The sequence below is a fragment of the Lissotriton vulgaris genome, chromosome 3_1 (genome assembly GCF_964263255.1).
Source record: "Lissotriton vulgaris chromosome 3_1, aLisVul1.2, whole genome shotgun sequence".
Classification (NCBI taxonomy): domain Eukaryota; kingdom Metazoa; phylum Chordata; class Amphibia; order Caudata; family Salamandridae; genus Lissotriton; species Lissotriton vulgaris.
Window position 1 is genome coordinate 1,045,659,391 of NC_141689.1, and position 21,601 is coordinate 1,045,680,991.

General features: G+C 45.7%; 1 protein-coding gene across 2 annotated transcripts in view; it reads left to right on the forward strand.

The window, feature by feature from the left end:
- LOC147727379 (perilipin-2-like) overlaps positions 1 to 15,107 on the forward strand; it is a 123,120-nt gene extending 108,013 nt beyond the window's left edge. For both annotated transcript variants that reach the window (XM_086961460.1, XM_086961462.1), the window contains exon 9: positions 14,492 to 15,107. In XM_086961460.1, coding sequence (XP_086817586.1) covers positions 14,492 to 14,623 — 132 coding nt within the window. In that variant the 3' untranslated portion in view covers positions 14,624 to 15,107. The remainder of the gene's footprint in view (positions 1 to 14,491) is intronic.
- The last annotated feature ends 6,494 nt before the right edge of the window (positions 15,108 to 21,601 follow it).

The window sequence follows — 21,601 nt, forward strand, 5'->3', positions numbered from 1 at the left end:
CACGTTCAAGTGAACAGAGTTTTCCAGGCTTGGGTCAAACAGACTTTGGATTTGTTTGCAACAAAGCAAAACAAAAAAAGCCGGTATTACACCAGCAGATACCCTCAACAGGGGTCACAAGGGAATGCTCCGTCCATGAGATGGTCAGCGATTTGTGCTTACGCTTTTCCCCCGATCCCATTGATATCAAGAGTGTTGCGCAAGATGAAATTGGAGGGCTGCCGTCTCATCCTGATTGCTCCATGGTGGCCGCGTCCGTACTGGTTCCAAGAACTTATGTTGCTATCCCAGAACTGTCCAATACATCTTCTTACAACTCCAATAATACTGTCGCGGAACGAGGGACAGATACTTCACCCAGACCCTCAATCTCTAAAATTACACCATTGGTTCCTGATGTCTTAGAATTTCAAGACCTTCATATTCCACAGGATTGCCATGACATCTTACAAAAATCACGAGCACAAAGCACATTGAAGACTTATCGTCTTAAATGGAAGAGGTTTTGCTTTTGGTGTGACTCTTAACATTATACACCCGATAGAAGCTCCTGCAGAGAAAATTCTTCCTTATCTATTGCATCTAGCTCGCTCTGGTCTCTCTTTTTCTATCAATAAAAGTCTATCTAGCGGCTCTATCCAGGTTCGGGAAAGTTGCCAACATTCCCTCACTATGTTCGCCCTCTCTAATCAAACAGTTCATGAGATGTCTTTTCGGAGCTTATCCTCCAGTTAGGCCTCCTCCTCCGGAATGGGAACTCAATACGGTTCTCTCACAACTGATGAAACATCCATTTGAACCCATTCATAAAACCGACATCAAGTACCTCACATGGAAGGTCGCCCTACTTCTAGCCTTAACGTCTGCCAGAAGAGTAAGTGAAATTCAGGCATTCACTATTAAAGAACCTTTCCTGCATTTCTCTAAGGCTTATGTCACTCTTTGAACTAATCCAACATTCATACCGAAAGTACCATCACAGTTCCATTTATATGAACCAGTGAAGTTGAGAGCTTTCTTTCCAAATCCTTCTTCACCGGCGGAAAGAACATTAAACAGCGTTTGATGTCCAAAGAATGTAAAGTTCTACCTGCAAAGGACAAAAACCTTCAGGAAATCTGATCAATTATTTGTGGCTTACGGTCAAACCACGATGGGTGCAGCAGTCACAAAAGCCACAATTTCCAGGTGGATAGCTTCCGCAATCAGTTTCTGCCATATCAAATCGATAAGACCACTACTGAGAGAGGCTAAGGCTCACTCCACCAGATCTGTGGCAGCGTCTACAGCGTTGTTTGCAGGAGTGACGCTGGAAAATATCTGCTGTGCTGCGACATGGAAGAATGTCCACACGTTCACGAGACATTACTGCCTGCAATCAATGAGTCAAGAGGATGCGGCAGTTGGTCAGGCTGTCTTACGACACCTATTTCTTTAAGAGCAGTTTCAGGTAACCTGTGTTCTTTAATTTTTTATTTATACAGAGGTATCCATATATTGATATACAGATATAATGTATCTTAAGGTGTGAGTATGTATATATGTATATATATGTGTTTCGATTTTAGCAAATGGATGTACTTGATATTAGATATCCATGTGTTTACTACTCTATGAATGTTCTTTTAAATTTCTGATCATATTTTATTTATAAAAGTTCAGTTGCCTTACTCATGTTGCTTATTAATAATGATGTTTCTGGCAGTTTATCAGTACAAGTCTCCCACCATCCGCAACCGACTACTACCTGGCATATTGCTTGCTATTCTGATTCAGGCATGTGAATCTAAGAAAGATACCCCAATACTGGATAAGAAAGCAAGTTACTTACCTGTAACGTCAGTTATCCAGTATTGGTATCTTTCATAGATTCACATGCACCCACCCTCCTCCCCGGAGAGTCAGTTCTCTATTTGGGATACTCAATTCCCGATAAAAGGTTAATGTATGGTGCCCATATCGCGGGTTCAGACTTATACAAGTCCCCAGGTATCAGGTAGAGTCCCAGGGCTTTACCTGTTTTTAATTTCTGGGTTGCTGACAAAGTATCCTCAAGGCTGAAAACTCTTGGGTGGTTCTGTTTGCCCATCAGAAGCAGTGACCTCTAAAGACTGCACTGACTGATCAGCATAGGCATCTATAATGACCCTATCATCAGAGTATAAGCCAGAGAAATGATCTACCCAAACCTCCGGTTGGATATGATGACTATTCAAATTGGAATACCCCACAGTACCCTTAGACACAATCAACCAAAACTTGCGGCAATCTCTTGTCTTTGCTGCTAGTACTAAATTATTACAATTGGTGTCAGCGTATTCACGTTTGGCTTTACAGAGTGGATTTATATTTGTTGCGGGCAAGAATTCAATCCTATCTGGAGCGCCCCCTAACTGCTACAGTCATTAAACCAGTTGTGAGACCTTACACTGACACTTTTCCCAGCTCGCCTAGGTTTTAAAAAGACTAACTGCAACTCTTCAAAAAGATGTTTGTGTGCGGCAGTAACATACGAAGTGTTAGACAAAACAGTGCTATCCTTATGGCTGGAAATACAAGTTATGGTAGCCGCTTCAGACTCATATAATTTATCATAAAGATCTTGATCAGCTTGGATTTTGGGCCATCTAACTCTCCTACGGTTATTAGTTGGACTTGGCTCTGATAGTTTAGAAATGTAACAATGAGCACCCCTAAACAGATCCTTGCCCTTTAATTTTAAAAACAGAGTTATGATTGCTGTCTGTCCTCTGTTCAATTATCATGCCCTCCACTAAAGACCATATTCTAACATCAGCGAAAATATAGTCTATGATACTTGTATAGATGCCCCTCTTAAAAGTAGCCTTTCTTCCTAGATCTGAAGGGGTTCTCCCATTGCATGCCCTCAAGCTCCTACCGGCAGATAAGGAATCAATCTGCAGAGAAACATTAGACTGACACTGGGCGGATTTACCGGCTCCCAAATTGGGGATACCCCAAACCTCATCCTCCTCTTCTAGGGACACACTTAGTAAAGTGGAGGGTTCGAACCCAGCATTAAAATCTCCTGCGACTATAATTTTAGAGTTCACCTGATATCCTCCCACTAGGTCATCTAGAAGTGAGATTACTGCAGATTCACTATTAAAAGGTTCTGACCTGGCGTACACATTAAGCAAGGTCAAGGTTAAACCAGACGAGAAGGTAAGTTGGATACCCAATATATCAGGTGAGTTTATTAAAAGTTGTTTGTACCTACAGGCTATGGTGTTTTTAACCAATATTAGCAGTCCGCCCTAGCCTTACCAGATGTTTTTGGAGGTAGAGCGTTCACGCAGTAAGGGTAACCATTAAAATAAACCTTATCTACAGCCCAGGTTTCTTGAAACGCATAAATATCCATGTTACCCATGGCCTTAAACCATTCGGGATCTTGTACTTTAGACTGAATCCCTGCTAAGTTCCCGGATAATATACTTAAGCAGTGGTTTGCCATGGGTCTACTGACAGTGGCGCACCCTGAAACACTAGCTGCTCCATCAGTTATATTTACAGGTGTTTCTTCAATGGCTGTAATTGAGAAATCCCCACTTCTTGATTCGATATGAAGATCGACAGCCTGGGGCTCAAGGGTTGGAACGTGGACGGCATTCGAGGTAGCCATGGGCAACTCATTTATGTGTAAGTTAGGAGTGAGCCGACTCTCTTGGTGCGCACTACCAGTAGAAGATTTCGCAGGTGAGTCTCTATCCTCCTCTCTCATGCCAGTGGTCCCCGCAACTTTCACACAACTGCTTTCACCTTGCGTTTACTGCTCAAACTTTTAAAGTACATATCGAACGGGAATAAAATACCAGGTTTAGGTGATTTTCATACTGGCAAGGACATTAAAATACTGGTAATGCTGGTTAAACCCTCTTTTGTACCGTCAAAAAGAAACAGCTAGGTGACAAACGTAGCCATATCAGGAGTTGTGGTCTTTGGGCCACTTTATCTCACTTCGCCTGCCCAGCCAAAATTTGGTGCTTCTAGTTTTCACCAATGTTTCAGGCTCTATGAGCTTTAAAATACTTAATTTATCAAACATTTCTCTAAAAATAAGCCCAATGAGACTAGCCGGGCAGAATTCTGATCCCAATCAGACCCTGCTGACACTTCTTACGTCCCTGTCAAATCTAACTAAAACAGAAAAGGGTGCGTCTCTTAGTGCGTGCTGTGCAGAGTGTCATATTCTGTTTATTTCTATTGATGATTATGGGAAGGGGTCGAGACTCGTGAGAGGTTTTGAGTGAGTCATGATTCTCTCCCTCTCCCTTAATAATGGTATACATTATTTATGCCGTGGCATTGTTTCATCTGTTTCAGATATTTACCCAAAAGCAGAATGAAGGGGGATATATTTGCTCCGACCTTGTGACTTTTATGAGAGTTATTCCCGAGTTTTTCCCCAGCACTTAGCTGTCCTCTCATGAAGGGCACCAAACCCTAACAATTCCTCACCTAAGTAAGTTTTCATCGACTTTTGAAGCAATAAAAATTCGATTCCCGAATATTCAAGCAAAAAGAGCTTCTAAAGTATTCATTGAGTGGTCAAGAAAAGCAAAATATTAGCAATTTTTATTTCTTCTTTGGTCCGTAATATTAATGACCGGAAAACACAGGCAACGTGTTGTGCGTCCTCCCTGTACCACTACCTCAATGCTTAGGTGAATAATATATTTCATGTCAAATGAAGGTTCAGAAATTGCAGTCATTAGCAATAACCTGTCCAAAAAAAAGTTTCCTCGCACCATTAGACCATTAAGCGATTCTTGCTGGGCCCTTTCTTTCAGGGTAACACAGGCCTATTATATGGCACTGAAGAATTGTACAAGAATGCCTTCCTAGGGCCATGTACTGTTAGTAGTTCTCATACATATGTTTTTAAACCTGTTTACATTTAAAACTAGTATCAGCCAACAAAATGTATCATGGTCTAGTAGTACAACCATCTGCTGTTGTATATAAAGCTAGTGTTTTATTAATTACCATGATATAAGATTTGTAATTTATCTCAGAATTTACAAATTTAATTTAATTGACCGGTGGAAGAACCTGTACTTTTATGGACATTTAGTGGTATCATAGACACTTGATCCTCTGAATTATACTATCAAAATGCTTGCTCTGATATTTGATCCATTGAACAGATGGTGAATTTTGGCAAACTTTGAAATTAGTGGCCCGGGAGAGCTGTCCTGTACACTTCTTACATTACAGCAGACTTAGAATTGCCTCACGAAAGTGTACAGCACACACACAAAAATGAACTCCTGTTATGTGTGACTAAGGTAGCATTACTAGTGTTTTTTACAGGACTGTTCACTTCCTTAAGTGAAAAATCTCTGCCGTTCAGACTGTCAGAAAACTCAATAGTATATTATGTGTCTGCTTGCAGAATTTAAATTAGTGCTAAAATTTATTTTTGGGACTACAATAAAAATGAATACTATGTCTCCTAGCTGAGACCAGTTTCTAGCCAACCTCTAGTTTCAACCAGGTCCAGTCTCGGTCCCTTTCTATTGTGCTTAATGGTCCCTGGAATTACGGGCCTTGGAGACACCAGACTGAATAGTCCGGTTACTACAGCCCAACCAGGTAGACTCCATTCTAGTCTGGTAAATACTGTGCTACAATATGAAGTACTTGTCTGTGTGGGAGTGGAATGGTGGGTGGTGCATGCTCGGTACTTCTTGACTGGGGTGGGGTTAGAGCCTTGGGTGGAGCCAAGGGCCGAGCTCCATCCCGGTTAATAATTACGTGGCAGGGCCCTCTACCTAGGATAATAATGTTATTGCATATCCCACCATTAAAATTTCGAGTGATATTCACAAAATTGCCTGTTAGGTTTGAGACTGTGTAGGCAGAAGGTTTGAAGAAGCATACCTGCGGGATTTTTTTGATGGTAAGACTGACATTTTTGACCCACTATAATGCATTGCAGGGAATGCCTGGATTTGAGAGCAGAAAAAGGAGCATATGGAAAGGGTAATAGCAGATTTTAGTCACAATATAAATGTTTGGTGTATCAAACTAATTTTGGGGATTGTGATGAATTCAAAGCTTATTTGTAAGTGTGAAATCCTCTGGGATTTTATGACCATGTTTCAGAGGAAATCTTTCTTACGGGGTTCTCATGGAAATTAAAGAAGGTGCACCCAAATCTATATTAAGGTAACAATTTTTTTTTTTTATTATTAGTTAACAAATCACTTTCTCATCCATGTTAACTACTTTATGGTTAATGCTCTCAAACTATAACAAGGACGCATTTTCTTTAATTCCTAAAATATCTTTCTCATTCATGTCAGAAAAAAATCTGGCATGCTGAGTGGAATGTGTAGAACACCAGCAGCAGTTTTTCACTTGATCCCTCTGTGTTCTACTGCAGTGTTCTCATGAAGTGCTTCAGTGCTAACATTAAATATTCATGATCAAGTGAGGCACACTTTTAACGCCATTTGGTTAGTAAAGGAGCTATTGAATTTAAAGCCTTTCCTATCAAAAAGCCTAAAGTAAATAGACCTTGCAGTGTTAATGCGTCTATGAAACTAGACTATTAGAAAAATAAGGGCGAGGGGGGAGTATGGGTTTGTTATTTATAGCATAATTAATTTTCAAAATAGTTAATGAGAGAAAACCCTACCAAAGGCTTGCATCTCCTTTCCACATCTGTTTACTCTTGCTACTTTTCCTCTGTGTCCCTTAATAACGCCTCAGTTTTAAAATAGTAACAAGCTGGTAGACATTGAAGCTCTTTTTTAACTCTTGTGTTTAAATCTGAGATGAGATTTTTTTTTAGAAGCTATTTACAACAAAAAGATTTGCGGTCCAATAGATTATTCAAATGAGTTGCTGTTGGCCATTTTATTTTTCTCAAATTTTTCTCACTTTGGTTTCATATGTCTGCATGAATGTGCACTGGCTGCAAAATAGTTTTGTTATTGTGAAAATGTTAGTTAAAGTTAAGTTTGAAAATATGTTTGCCTTTCACAAAGTTGCTCTTTATAATTTCTAGCAGCCCGTCCTGACGTTGTTCGTGTATGAAATAGAATGTGAGCAATGTGTGTAATAGGCAAGGGAAATGTATTTTAAAATCTCGCGGTAGACAACATTTTTAGAATGCAGTGTCACATTAGTTAGGCATATGTGTGCAGATACTGTGTGTACCTCGGAGTAAGAAGTATTAGCAGATGTCTTTAGTGTGTATGTACTTCACTTCCGTAGGTAAGCGTGTGTGAAAGTGCATTCAGTTGTAAATTTCGTGTCCCCGCAGGCACGCTGAATCGTGTCATCCCTCGCTTGAGGCCCGTCTCCAGTTTTGTTTGATGTTGTGCTGGTGGTTTAAAGTCGTTGATGCAGAGAGTTGAGTGGGTGACCGCTTCGCGTGTGGGAAAGTGCAGTCGGTTCAAAGGTTAGTGTCCCAGCAGGCGTGCTTAGACGCGTCATCCGCCGCCTGAGCCCGGCTCCAGCTCTGGTTGATGTTGTGCGCCTGGTGTCAATTCGTTTATGCACAGTTGAGTGTGCGACAGCGCGCAGGAGCTCTGCAGTTAGTGTCCCCGCACGCACGGTCCTTTATGCAGAGAGTTGACTGGCTGACAGTGCGCAGGATACTGTGCAGTTATTGTCCCCGCAGGCACGATCAGTCGCGTCTGTCCCCGCCTAAGCCCCGGCAATTGCCGTGCCCATTGGCCATGCCCCTTGGCCTTGGCCACACCCCTCCCCTCGCCCTCTAGGCACATTTTTTTTTTTTTTGGGGATGTGCTGCGCGATTGTTGCTGTTTGTCGTGCCCATTGGCCACACCCCTTGGTGCCGCACAATTGCAATTGCCGCGCCCATTGGCCTTGTTCACGCCCCCAGCACAACGCACACGTTTAAGGAACGCTTTTTTTTTTGTCGTCATGCAGCGCCCCGCTCACTCCCACAAGGGACTACTTTGCCGGTAAGGTTCTTTTATGTTTCTAATGTATATGATGGGCAGCTGTATAGCCTATGTCCATCTGCTGCAACTGTCCTTTCCAATGCTGTATTGGGTGTTGTGATTGGTGCTGTGGTTCCTGAGATTACCCGCCTCAAAGGTTTGGGTTCTTTCTTTATTATATTAGTACTAGCAGCCCGTCCCGACGTTGTCCGGGTATGAATTGCTGCCGGCCAGTAGTATATTGTTTTGTAGGATTTCGTTTTCATAGCATTTCTTATCTGTGATAGGCCTGTGAAACGCTCCGATTCACATTGCACTGCTGATGCACTCAAGAGTGCGCGTTCAGTAGTGTGTGAACTCAAGTTTCCCTACTTTATTTTTCCTTGCAATATTATATAGCGCGAACTCGACAACATGGCATGAGCACAATTTACATTACAGAAGAACACATTCATTTGTGGTAGGCACGGGGAGACAAAGCGATTTGCCTGGAATCACAGGATGTTGAGCTGATGCCGAGATTCGAACGTAGCTCCCCAGCTCTAAAGTTCGCAATTCTAGAACTTATGGCGGGAGGTGTGTCTAAAAGTGTATGTCTGTGCTGGCCATCAATGAGAGAGACCTGTGCATTTTTCAAATCGGTGGTGAAAAAATGAGTATGTTGCTGGAGATGTGGGCTGCCGTGCCACCAATGTACTTACTGGGGGAGGGTAAACACCCATTATTCCGCAACTTTCTTTCCGCATACCATCGCTCCTCATACTTTCATTACGAAAGTACCATGACTCCGCAATGTAATTATGACGCATGGCATTACATTTCATATGCTTTTACCACGCATACATTTACAGCTAAATATGTTGTAAATGCATGAATGGTAAAAGCATGTTTTTTTTTTATGTTTGGATATGGTAATTATGGGTATAGGGGTATATGTTTTGGGGTACTGAGGTATATGTTTTGGGGTGTTTGGCTATTTTAAATTTTCAGATATAGTTTTGGGTTATGTGGTACAGCGGTTGTTTTAGGGTTTAGGGATAGGTATAGGTGTTGGGGTACAGGGGTATTTTTAGTGTTCAGGGCTAGATTTGGGTTTTGGGGTATATGGGTATTTTTAGGGTTCAGGGGTAGGTTTGGGTTTTAGGGTTCAGGGGTATTTTAGGGTTCAGGGGTAGGTTTGGGTTTTTGGGGTACAGGATTATTTTTATGGTTAAGGGCTAGGTTTGAGCTTTTGGGGTACAGGGGTATTTTTAGGGTTCAGGGGTAGTTTTGGGGTACAGGGGTATTTTAAGAGTTCATGGCTAGGTTTGGGTTTTGGGGTACAGGGGTATTTTAGGGTTCATGGGTAGGTTTGGGGGTATTTGGGTTCGGGGTTAGGTCTGTGTTTTGGGGTACAGGTGTATTTTTAGGGTTTAGGGCTAGGTTTGAGGTACAGGGGTATTTTTAGGGTTTAGGGCTAGGTTTGAGGTACAGGGGTATTTATAGGGTTTAGGGCTAGGTTTGGGTTTTGGGGTACAGGGTGTATTTATAGGGTTAAGATGGGTTAGTGTTTAAGGGTGTTGGGGTATTTTAAGGAGTACGGGTGGGTTATGATTATGGGGTGCAGGGGTATTTAAAGGGAGCAGGGTGGACACCCGGAGCTGGAATTTAAAGAACCTGGGAAGAAAAAACAGTGAAATATTGGGCACAACGCTTGCTTTTTTTTCTCGTAATCCCGCCCACGCCCCCAGCTCACGATATGAGACTTGGCATGAAGGGCGGAACGTACCACATGCCCCCAGCGTTTGTCACGCCCCAGCACACGCCCACAGCACAACCCAGACACGCCCACAAGGGACTACTTTGCTGGCACGGTTCTTTTACCTTTTAAATGTATATGGTGTGCGTCTGCATAGCCTATGTCCTTCTGCTGCAACTGCCCTTTCCAACGCTGTATTGGGTGTTGTGATTGGTGCTGTGGTTCCTGAGATTACCCGCCTCAAAGGTTTGGGCTCTCTATTTATTATATTAGTATGGAGAGATAAACCACTTCAATGAAGCTTAGTTGAATAAAGCATTTTAAATTAAGTAACAATGTAAATCAGACAGAAAATTGAGGCTCCAATTTTAAAACACAAACTATCATAGACTATACATTTCACAGAATAAACAATTTAAATATGTAATACAAACAAATGGAAAGGAATGTTTCAGTAACTTATTTATATAGATATCGACAAGCTAGGACCGAATGCAATACTTTTTTGTTGGTGTACAGCTGTTTAATTTACAATGTTAAATATTCTGTACAGATAATTCATGCTTGTGTGTTCTGTTAATCTTTCTTATTAAAAGGTTAACTGAATATTTGTGGGTAACTATAAACACTTCAGTATTATCACTGAAGTAATTTATCCAGCCCAGTACCTAGTTCTGGTGTTTAACTCGGGCATTCTAGCAGTGGCGTAACGATACTTGAGGGGGCCCCCCTGCAATGTACATGGAGGGGGCCCCCCACACTCCGGACCGCAAGCCCTGACCCTCAGTGGACTCAGACCCTCATCCGTCAGCCGGACCCCAGGCCTAACCCTGCCCTGATCCTCACTGGACTCAGACCCCAAGCCCCGCCCTGACCCTCACTGGACTCAGACCTCTCATCCCTCAGCCAGACCCCCGGACTAGCCCCACCCTGACCCTCACTGGACTCAGACCTCTCATCCCTCAGCCAGACCCCCGGCCTAGCCCCACCCTGACCCTCACTGGACTCAGACCCTCATCCCTCAGGCCCCGCCCTGACCCTCACTGGACTCAGACCCTCATCCCCCAGGCCCCGCCTTGACCCTCACTGGGCTCAGACCCTCATCCCTCAGACCCCAGGCCCCGCCCTGACCCTCACTGGACTCAGACCCTCATCCCTCAGACCCCAGGCCCCGCACTGACCCTCACTGGACTCAGACCTCTCATCCCTCAGCCAGACCCCCGGCCTAGCCCCACCCTGACCCTCACTGGACTCAGACCTCTCATCCATCAGCCAGACCCCACACCCCACCCTGACCCTCACTGGACTCGGACCCCAAGCCCCGCCCTGACCTTCACTGGACTCAGACCTCTCATCCCTCAGCCAGACCCCCGGCCTAGCCCCACCCTAACCCTCACTGCACTCAGACCTCTCATCCCTCAGACCCAGGCCTAGCCCCACCCTGACCCTCACTGGACTCAGACCCCTTATCCATCAGCCAGACCCCAAGCCCCGCACTGACCCTCACTGGACTCAGACCCTCATCTCTCAGCCAGACCCCGACTCCCCGCCCTGACCCTCACTGGACTCAGACCCCTCATCCAGACCCCAAGCCCCGCCCTGACCCTCACTGGACTCAGACCCTCATCCCTCAGCCAGACCCCAGGCCTAGCCCCACCCTGACCCTCACTTACTCAGAACTCTCATCCCTCAGACCCCAAGCCTAGCCCAGCCCTGACCCTCACTGGACTCAGACCTCTCATCCCTCAGCCAGACCCCAGGCCTAGCCCTGCCCCTCACTGGACTCAGACCCCTCATCCCTCAGACCCCAGGCCTAGCCCCGCCCTGACCCTCACTGGACTCAGACCCCTTATCCATCAGCCATACCCCAAGCCCCGCCTTGACCCTCACTGGACGCAGACCCTCATCCCTCAGACCCCTGGCCTAGCCCCACCCTGACCCTCACTGGACTCAGACCTCTCCTCCCTCAGACCCCCGGCCTAGCCCCACCCTGACCCTTACTGGACTCAGACTTCTCATCCCTCAGACCCCAGGCCTAGCCCCACCCTGACCGTCACTGGACTCAGACCCTCATCCCTCAGCAAGACCCCCGGCCTAGCCCCACCCTGACCCTCACTGGACTCAGACCCTCATCCCTCAGCCAGACCCCAGGCCTAGCCCTGCCCTGACCCTCACTGGACTCGGACCCCTCATCCCTCAGCCAGAACGCCGGCCTGGCCCCACCCTGACCCTCACTTACTCAGACCTCTCATCCCTCAGACCCCAGGCCTAGCCCCGCTCTGACCCTCACTAGACTCAGACCCTCATCCCTCAGCCAGACCCCAAGCCTCGCCCTGACCCTCACTGGACTCAGACCTCTCATCCCTCAGCCAGACCCCAGGCCTAGCCCTGCCCTGACCCTCACTGGACTCAGACCCCTCATACCTCAGACCCCAGGCCTAGCCCCGCCCTGACCCTCACTGGACTCAGACCCCTTATCCATCAGTCAGACCCCAAGCCCCGCCCTGACCCTCACTGGACTCAGACCCTAATCTCTCAGCCAGACCCCAACCCCGTCCTCACCCTCACTGGACTCAGACCTCTCATCCCTCAGACCCCGGCCTAGCCCCACCCTGCCCCTCACTGGACTCAGACCTCTCATCCCTCAGACCCCAGGCCCCACCCTGACCCTCACTGGACTCAGACCCTCATCCCTCAGCAAGACCCCCGGCCTAGCCCCACCCGGACCCCCACTGGACTCAGACCTCTCATCCCTCAGATCCCAGACCCCACCCTGACCCTCACTGGACTCAGACCCTCATCCCTCAGCAAGACCCCCGGCCTAGCCCCACCCGGACTCTCACTGGACTCAGAGCTCTCATCCCTCAGCCAGACCCAAGCCCCACCCTGACCCTCACTGGACTCAGAGCCCTCATCCCTCAGCCAGACCCCAAGCCCCGCCCTGACCCTCACGTTGTCTCAGACCCTCATCCCTCAGACCCCAGGCCTAGCCCCACCCTAACCCTCACTGGACTCAGACCTCTCATCCCTCAGACCCCAGGCCTAGCCCCACCCTGACCCTCACTGGACTCAGACCCTCATCCCTCAGACCCCAGGCCCCGCACTGACCCTCACTGGACTCAGACCTCTTATCCCTCAGACCCCAGGCATAGACCCACCCTGACCATCACTGGACTCAGACTTCTCATCCCTCAGACCCCGGGCCCCGCCTTGACCCTCACTGGACTCAGACCTCTCATCCCTCAGACCCCAGGCCCCGCCCTGACCCTCACTGGACTCAGACCCTCATCCCTCAGACCCCAAGCACGCCCTAACCCTCAGTGGACTCAGACCTCTCATCCCAAGCCAGACCCCCGGCCTAGCCCCACCCTGACCCTCACTGGACTCAGACCTCTCATCCCTCAGCCAGACCCCCGGCCTAGCCCCACCCTGACCCTCACTGGACTCAGAGCCCTCATCCCTCAGCCAGACCCCAAGCCCCGCCCTGACCCTCACATTGTCTCAGACCCTCATCCCTCAGACCCCAGGCCCCGCCCTGACCCTCACTGGACTCAGACCTCTCATCCCTCAGACCCCAGGCCTAGCCCCACCCTAACCCTCACTGGACTCAGACCTCTCATCCCTCAGACCCCAGGCCTAGCCCCACCCTGACCCTCACTGGACTCAGACCATCATCCCTCAGACCCCAGGCCCCGCCCTGACCCTCACTGGACTCAGACCTCTCATCCCTCAGACCCCAGGCCTAGCCCCGCCCTGACCCCTCACTGGACTCCGACCCTCATCCCTCAGACCCCAGGCCCCGTCCTGACATGCTAAGAGACTGCAATTATCTGTTTAAACTATCTGTTCAAACACGAAAACAAAACACAAATCTTTTATTTTTTTTTAAATGGCTATAATTTGCCAAGTTCCCTTGATTTTATTTTAATGCAAACATTTTTGTAGAAAACTTCTCACCCTTTCCCGGTATTCGGTGTAATGCACAAGGAGGGCAAGAAGAGGTGTGTAACCTGATGTACTGGGCAATATATAGGCACAGAAAGCCCAGAAGGATCACCTGACATTTCAGATTGTCTTTGTTGCTCAGCTACTTGTTTCCAAACGCAGTCCATTAACTGAATTTCGAAAACCAACTTACTTGTAACATCAGTCTGAAAGTCGACAAACTTCTTCGGAGTAGGCACTTGGGCAAGGCTAAATTATGCCTGCTGACCACACAGTGAAAGTCCTTCTCAGTACGGAGTCTCTGGCTGGCCGGGCACGCTGCACACGCACTTTTAATTGAGCTGCTCAATGGTCACAAGGCCCCCACCAGAATGCCCGTCTCACCCTGAAGAACGAGCAGACATGCCTGCAGAGACAACTGCGCGCCACCGCTCACTATTGAATTATGAAGAGGCCCGGCTGGGGCCCGGGGGTGCGCATGCGCAACCAAGCAGACTTGGAGAGGCTTGTTTGCTGGCTCGGTGAGGGGCCCCCTGGAGGCTAGGGCCCCCCGCTTCATGCAAGAGCGCGGCCCCCCGCGCTACGGGGGCCTGTGTTAAGCCCGAGGTCATGTGCAGTGCCAGTGTGCAGTGCACCAATTAATTTATTAAGAGGAGAGTTTTAAATCTTCTTTATACAACGAGGGGGCCCGAGGCCCCCCGCAATGCGGGGGCCTGTGTTACGCCCCTGCATTCTAGTTTTTGCTGTGAATGTAAGACGTAGTACGTGGTTTGGGTTCTTTGAGGGTTTGAAATATTTAAGATGTTTTCTGTCTCTAGACTTCTAGGCATGCAATTGGATAACATGTTCCATTCTGCATCTACAGGTGCCAGACTTCACCATCTCCGATCTGGCTTCAGAATCCGACAGCCAGGATATTTTGGATTTTGATGACGAGTACCAGCAGGATTTTGTTCACACTAATGGCCACGTAAACACATTACTGAGGGCTGAATGAACATTTTTCAAGCAAATCTTTTATAAGGAGTTGCCTGCAATTTGCTATGTTGAATTATTTTTTATGTTTACCAGGTAATTTGATACATAAATTTGGAGCAAAATAAAATGTTTAGGCCATTTATGACCGTGCCATTTTCTAAGCTGTTAAGGAAGCTATGTTGCACAATTCATGTCATTACTTTTGAGGAAAACTTAAGAACGGGTAAATATAGCCTATATCTCTGGGTAATTTGTCATTTAAAGTGATTTATTTGTACATATAATTGACATTACTTGGGCTGTTCGAAACGTTAAGGAATTCCTAATTGTATTACTCGTCAAGGTGATAAGATAACAGCAGTAATTTATACTTTAATTTTCTCATTTTGTGTTTTCAGTTTTCTTAAATTGTTAAATAGTTTCTGTACAGTGGCATAAGACTTCAACTGTGCTTAAATTCTCTCGTGTGAAACTGCTCAATAAAGTTTAAAATTTACAATATACATTTCTTTTGCAGTCTCTTATTGTAATGTATAATGTGAATCAGCATTCGTAAATTATAATTGGTCGGTACTTCCGATGTATAATGAAGTGGTCTGCTTGGCATAGTCCGTACCTAGAGTAAGCTTTACTCGTATTTGTTGTTACCCTTGTCCTACTTGATAAACAAAATTGGGAGTTTTAGCTCAACTAATGTGACTGTTTCTCAAATATGAGGCATTCATTTAAAATGATTGAACTGGTCCTCAAAAAGCTCTACCTCCTACCAACTCTTCACAGAAAAGTGGACATACCTCCCATGAAAAATGTATTGCCTGATCCCATGGGGAACACTACTAATATATTTGAGACCTCAACAGAACACGCCACAATTTGGTAGATTGAATTATTGACCTGAAAATAAAAGGCTCATAAAAACTAAATTAGAAGGGCAAGACCAACTCTTGTACGAAAGGGCTTGTGCTGGGCATCAGTAGAATTGTTGAAAATGTATTGTTTTGTAATTGCATTTATATAGCGCTTACTACCCCTGAAGAGGTGTCAAAGCGTTTTTTCGACGAGTAGCAGGCCACTCCGTAACCCATAAAGGATTAGTGTTGAAAATGAGTATAGTAAAACATGAAGTAATTTGAGTAGTGGATAAGTTATTTGGGTAGAGAAGGATAGGTGGCGGGATAGAAGAGGGAAAGAGGTTTGTATTTATATAGTGCTTGCTATCCCTGATGGGGTTTTGAAGCGCAAGTAGCACGCTACTCTGGAACCCATCAGGATTAGTGTTGAATTAGTACGGTGAAACAGGAGAGTAATTTTAGTGGTGGATATGTTAGTCAGTTATTTGGATTGAGAAGGGTTGGGGAGGGGTAGAAAAGGGAAAAGGCTTGCATTAATATAGCGCTTGTAACCCTGATGGGGTGTTGAGACGCTTTATTGGCAATGTAGCATGCTACTCTGAAACCCAATAAAGGATTAGTGGTTTTTTTTTTAGGCCTTAGCAGTAGGAGGAGGCTTTTGGATGAGTAAAAAGGAGTTTTGGAGGGGAGGAATCTGAGGGAAGAGTTTAGAAAGGTTTGTTTTAGGAGATCAGTATAGTAAAAAGAGGTGTCAGATGATGCAAGGAGGGGTATAGTAGGAGAAAGTCTAGAAAGGGTTATTTTGGGGATCATAGTAGTGGTATGGGGTTTGGGATAAATGAGTGGATGTAGAGGATATATTGGTAGATGTATAGGCTGAGAAATAGGGTAATGCATTGGAAATGCTAATTTAGAAGAAAGTGATGAATATATAGATCCGTAAGTACATTGAAACTATATAGATTCATAAAAGAGGTAAGTATATGTAGATTAAAGATATTAATAGAGGCACAGGATGAGAAATAGGGTAGTGCATTGGATATGCTTTTTCAGGAGAAAAGTAACACACAGATCCAAGTACATGGAAGGTACATAGATGCCCAATGGAAAAATGTACATGTAGACCAAAGATGATTTTTATTTATTTTTTCTCTCAACAACCTAATTATTTTACATGTTTATACAAAGTAATACGCAAAGATAGGTACATATCTATAGTGAAAACAAATGCTTACATACAGAAGGATATGCTGTAAATTTCTGTGGGTATGGTGCTTATGTGGGGAAGAGCCAAATCTTGAGTAGTTTTCTGAAGATAAGGTGGTTGTCGGTGGACCTTATGTTGGGGGGGGGGGGTAAAGAGTTCCATAGTTTGGCTGCTTGAACAGAGAAGGATGTGCCACCCATGTTTTTTTTTTTTTGTATGGTGGGATTTTGAGGCGAGATGCTCCTTTAGACCGGAGGTTCCTTTGTTGAATGTGTTAGGTGATTTTATGCCTGATGAAGAGTGGTACCATTCCATGTATTGCTTTGTGGGTGATACAAAGCAGCTTGAACGTGGATCTTCTGGCAACCGGTGACCAATGCAGGGCTTTCAAGGCAGTGGAGATGTGGTCTTGCGTTTTGATATGCAAGAGTAGTCTGGCAGCCGAGTTCTAAATCCGGTGTAGTCTTTTCATGGGCGTCAAAGGTAATCTGTGGTAGAGGCTATTGGTGTAATAGAGTTTGGACAGAACAAGGGAGATGGTAGCTTGTACCTTGTGTCTCCATGTCAAAGCAGGTCAACAGTCTCCTCCTCCTGCTGCAACACCCTCCGCATGCTCTGAAGGATCTACAAGTGGATCCTGACCGAAACAAGAACGGTGACACAGGCCCTCGTCAGCACAAGACTGGACTACGACAACGCACTCTTTGCAGGAATCCCAGCCAAACACCTACGACTACAACGCATCCAAAACGGCTCTGCCCGACTGAACGTCAACGTCCCCCGCCACAGCCACATCACCCCCCACCTGAGAGACCTACACTGGCTCCCCGTCGACAAGAGGATCACCTTCAAGCTCCTCACCCACGCACACAAAGCACTCCACAACGCCGGACCAGCCTACCTGAACAGCAGACTGAGCTTCTACACCCCCGCCAGCTCCGCTCCGCCAGCCTCGCCGCTGTCCCCCGCATCCAACGAATGACCTCCGACGGCAGATCCTTCTCCTACCTCGCCGCCAAGACCTGGAACACCTTCCCTACCCACATACGACAGACCCAAGACCTACTCGCCTTCAGAAGACTCATCAAGACCTGGATCTTCGAGCAGTAGCTGCACCCCCCCCCCTCCCCATAGGGCCTTGAGACCCTCACGGGTAAGTAGCACGCTTTACAAGTACTCTGATTGATTGGAAATCCCAAATGAGGGAAAATTAGTTGCAGCGTTTTTATAGTGACAAAGCTTGATCTTGCTAGTTTATCCACTTGGGCATTTATCGACAGCTTGGAGCCCATGGTCATTCTGATTCAGAAAAGGGGGTGGTGATGAACAGAGTGTCTGAATTAAGCAGACCACTCTTACCCAGTCCAAAGATCAGGGCTTGATCCATCACCGTTATTTATCTCACTGCACCATCCCAGCTCAGAACCTGGCTATATGCAAATCAGTCTGTCCCTGGCCCAGTGCATCTTGGGAACAGGACAGACTAAACTACCAAGCCAATTCTTCACCAGAAAGGAGACAAGCTACCGGGGACCGGTTTCTGGCATTTCAGTCCCTTGCTCATTGCACCATCAGGATTCAAGCAAGCCGGGCCGAAGACGGCTGTAATGCCAGAAACCGGTCCCCGGAGGCTTGTTTCCTTCCCAGTGAAAGAATTGGCTTTGTAGTTTGGTTTGCCCTGTTCCCATCATGCACTGGGACAGGAACAGACTAATTTGCATATAGCCAGGTTCTGAGCTGGGATGGTGCAGTGAGCTAAAAAAACGGTGTTGGATCTAGCCCTGATCTCTTGACTGGGTGAGAGTAATCTGCTTAATTCAGAAACTCTGTCCATCACCACCCCTTGTTGTTTAATTATTTTGTCCACCATAAGCATGGAAGGGTATACTCAGATGTGAGTCCCTTGCTCATTGCACCATCAGGATTAAAGCAAGCCGGGCCGAAGACGGCTATAATGCCAGAAACCGGTCCCCGAAAGCTTGTTTCCTTCCCAGTGAAAGAATTGGCTTTGTAGTTTGGTTTGCCCTGTTCCCATCATGCACTGGGACAGGAACAAACTAATTTGCATATAGCCAGGTTCTGAGCTGGGATGGTGCAGTGAGCTAAAAAAACGGTGTTGGATCTAGCCCTTATCTCTTGACTGGGTGAGAGTATTCTGCGTAATTCAGAAACTTTGTCCATCACCACCCCTTGTTGTTTAATTATTTTGTCCACCATAAGCGTGGAAGGGTATACTCAGATGTGAGTCCCTTGCTCATTGCACCATCAGGATTCAAGCAAGCCGTGCTGAAGACGGCTGTAATGCCAGAAACCGGTCCCCGGAAGCTTGTTTCCTTCCCTGTGAAAGAATTGGCTTTGTAGTTTGGTTTGCCCTGTTCCCATCATGCACTGGGACAGGAACAGACTAATTTGCATATAGCCAGGTTCTAAGCTGGGATGGTGCAGTGAACGGTGTTGGACCTAGCCCTGAACTCTTGACTGGGTGAGAGTATTCTGCTTAATTCAGAAACTCTGTCCATCACCACCCCTTGTTGTTTAATTATCATGGTCATTCTGAGGTTTCTTATTTCCTTCAATACTTTAGGTGGTGATCCCAGTTCATTAGGCCATGCGGCAAGTGGGTTGTAATGTTTCTAATCGCCACACATGAGTATTTCAGTTTTTGAAGCATTCAATTTGAGATGGCTCCAAGTCCTCCACTGATCCACGGCTCTGAGACTGCTGAAAATTGGTGATATTCCACTGTCTTTGGGGCATTCCAGTTGAAGGAGTATTTGTGTGTCATCTGCATAGTTATAGCGCATGAGGGGAAATTTTTTGATCAGTACTGGTAATGACTTCATGTAGATGTTGAAAAGCATGGGCAAGATGATAGAACCTTGAGGGACCCCTGCTTTTGTGGAGTACGGTTTGGACGAGAAAGGTGGGGTATGGATGACATTAGTTCTGTTTCGAAGGTAGGACGCGATCCAGTCTAGAGCAGTTCCCTCTATGCCGGCTTCATAGTCTTTGTTTCAGAGTGTCATGGTCAACCGTGTCAAAGCCAGCTGAGCGGTCCAAGAGGAGTAGCGCAGCAACCCAGTTGCGGTCAGCTGTATTCTTCAGGTCATCCCAGATGGCAAGGAGGGCAGATTCAGTGCCTCTTCCTGGAAGGAATCCTGTTTCGATGTCTGAAAGTATGTCATTCTCTTTAATTAATTGTGACATCTGGGCGAACGCTAATCTATCAGTTTGCCTAGGAAAGGTCCATTTGTAATGGGTCTGTAGTTGTCAGGCTTCAGCGGGTCCAAGTTAAAGGCCGTATGTGTGATTTTTTTTTTTTTTTTAGTTCTTCTGGAAATATTTCAGTAGTTAAGGAATCGTTGATGATTCTTCTTACTAGAGTGGCAGCGGAGGTTGTTAAAAGAATTGTCTTGGAAGTTTGTGGGGGGACAGGGGTCAGAAGGGCTGCCGGAAGACCTGCTTGCTTTGACCAGGTCCATAAATTAATTGTGTGATGTGTTGGAAGGAACGGAGAGGCTTGATTAAAGCATTCTTGGATTGTTGTTTTGTACAAGGGTTAGTGCTGGTGCTTTGTTTCTGTTTTAAGTACAAGTCCAACGTGTCTGCTTTGTCCGTGTAATGATTTGCCAGTTTGTCTGTGAAATCTTGAGTAATGGGATGAGTTTCTTCTATGCAATTTGGTTTGCTAAATTCATTGATTATTTTATAGAATTCTTTATTTGCACACTTAGCGTTTTGAATTCTGTCTGAATAGTACCTTTTCTTAGCTTTTTTGATCTGTTAATTTTCTGTAGGTGAAGTTTGTCTTGTTTGGCATCTGTTTTGAGCCAGGTACGTTTCAGCTTTCAAATTTATTGTTTTATGTCTTTTATTTCTCTGTTTCTCCAAGGCACTTTTTTTCTTTTGTTCTGTTGTGTGGTTTTGAGTGGTATCAGGAGGCCAAAAGCTTTCTGTAGTCACTCATATAGATTTTGAACAGAATTTATTGTTTCCAGATTTGTTCTGGATGTTGTATTTCTAAGTGTCCAAATTGAGTTTTTTCCACTGCCGATAGGTGGATGGATATAAGGTAGTTTTAGGTGAGGCGCTTAGTGTTGTTTAATGTTGGAAAGCAAGCAAGTGGTGGTATGACCATGTGAGTGGAGTTATAGTGTGAAAGGTAACTAGTTCAGTATTAGCAAAAATGACATCTAGGATATGTCCAGCGGTGTGTGTCGGATTGTGGACAATCTGATGTAGTTCAATGCGCCTAGGCCGGTAATTATTGTTTTTGGATGGGTCATATTGAGTTTATCAAACCAAATGTTAAGGTCACCCAGAACGCATAGGTTGGAGTGTATTGTTATCCGGTTTGAAACCGTGTCTAGAAGTGCGTCTGGAAATGTTGCCTTGCTAGGTGGAGGTCTGTAAAGGAGCAGGAAGTTACAGGAGGAAGACGGTGTAGGATTGCATCTTGTTAGAAGAGCCTCACAATTCTTTATGGAGATGTCAATTTTAGTGATATGTATTGTACAACTGAATACAACAGCTAGACCACCTCCTTTTTTTGGATATAAGATTTTGGGTGATTGTTTGATAGGCTAGAGGAATGGCTTCATGCAGGACTGGAGCCATATCCTCTCCCAACCATGATTCGGTTATGAATAGTATGTCTGGTTTTGCCTCGGTGATAAGGTCGTAGGTGTGATGCTGGTTTTTAGAGAGGGATTGCACATTTATTAGTACAGTTTAGTGAGTGGCCTTTGGTGACAGTGGGACTTTGTTTTGTAGAAGAGTGATCAGTATTGTGTGGGTTTGTAGCGGGTGTGTTTTTAATGCTGGTATTAGCTGTATTAGGATAGCAGTTGTGTAGCTGTTCTGTATCGTGTTCCTCATCCAGCATGCTAAGAAGGCATTTTGATGGGTCTGCGTGTGTATGTGTTGGAGATGGTGTTTG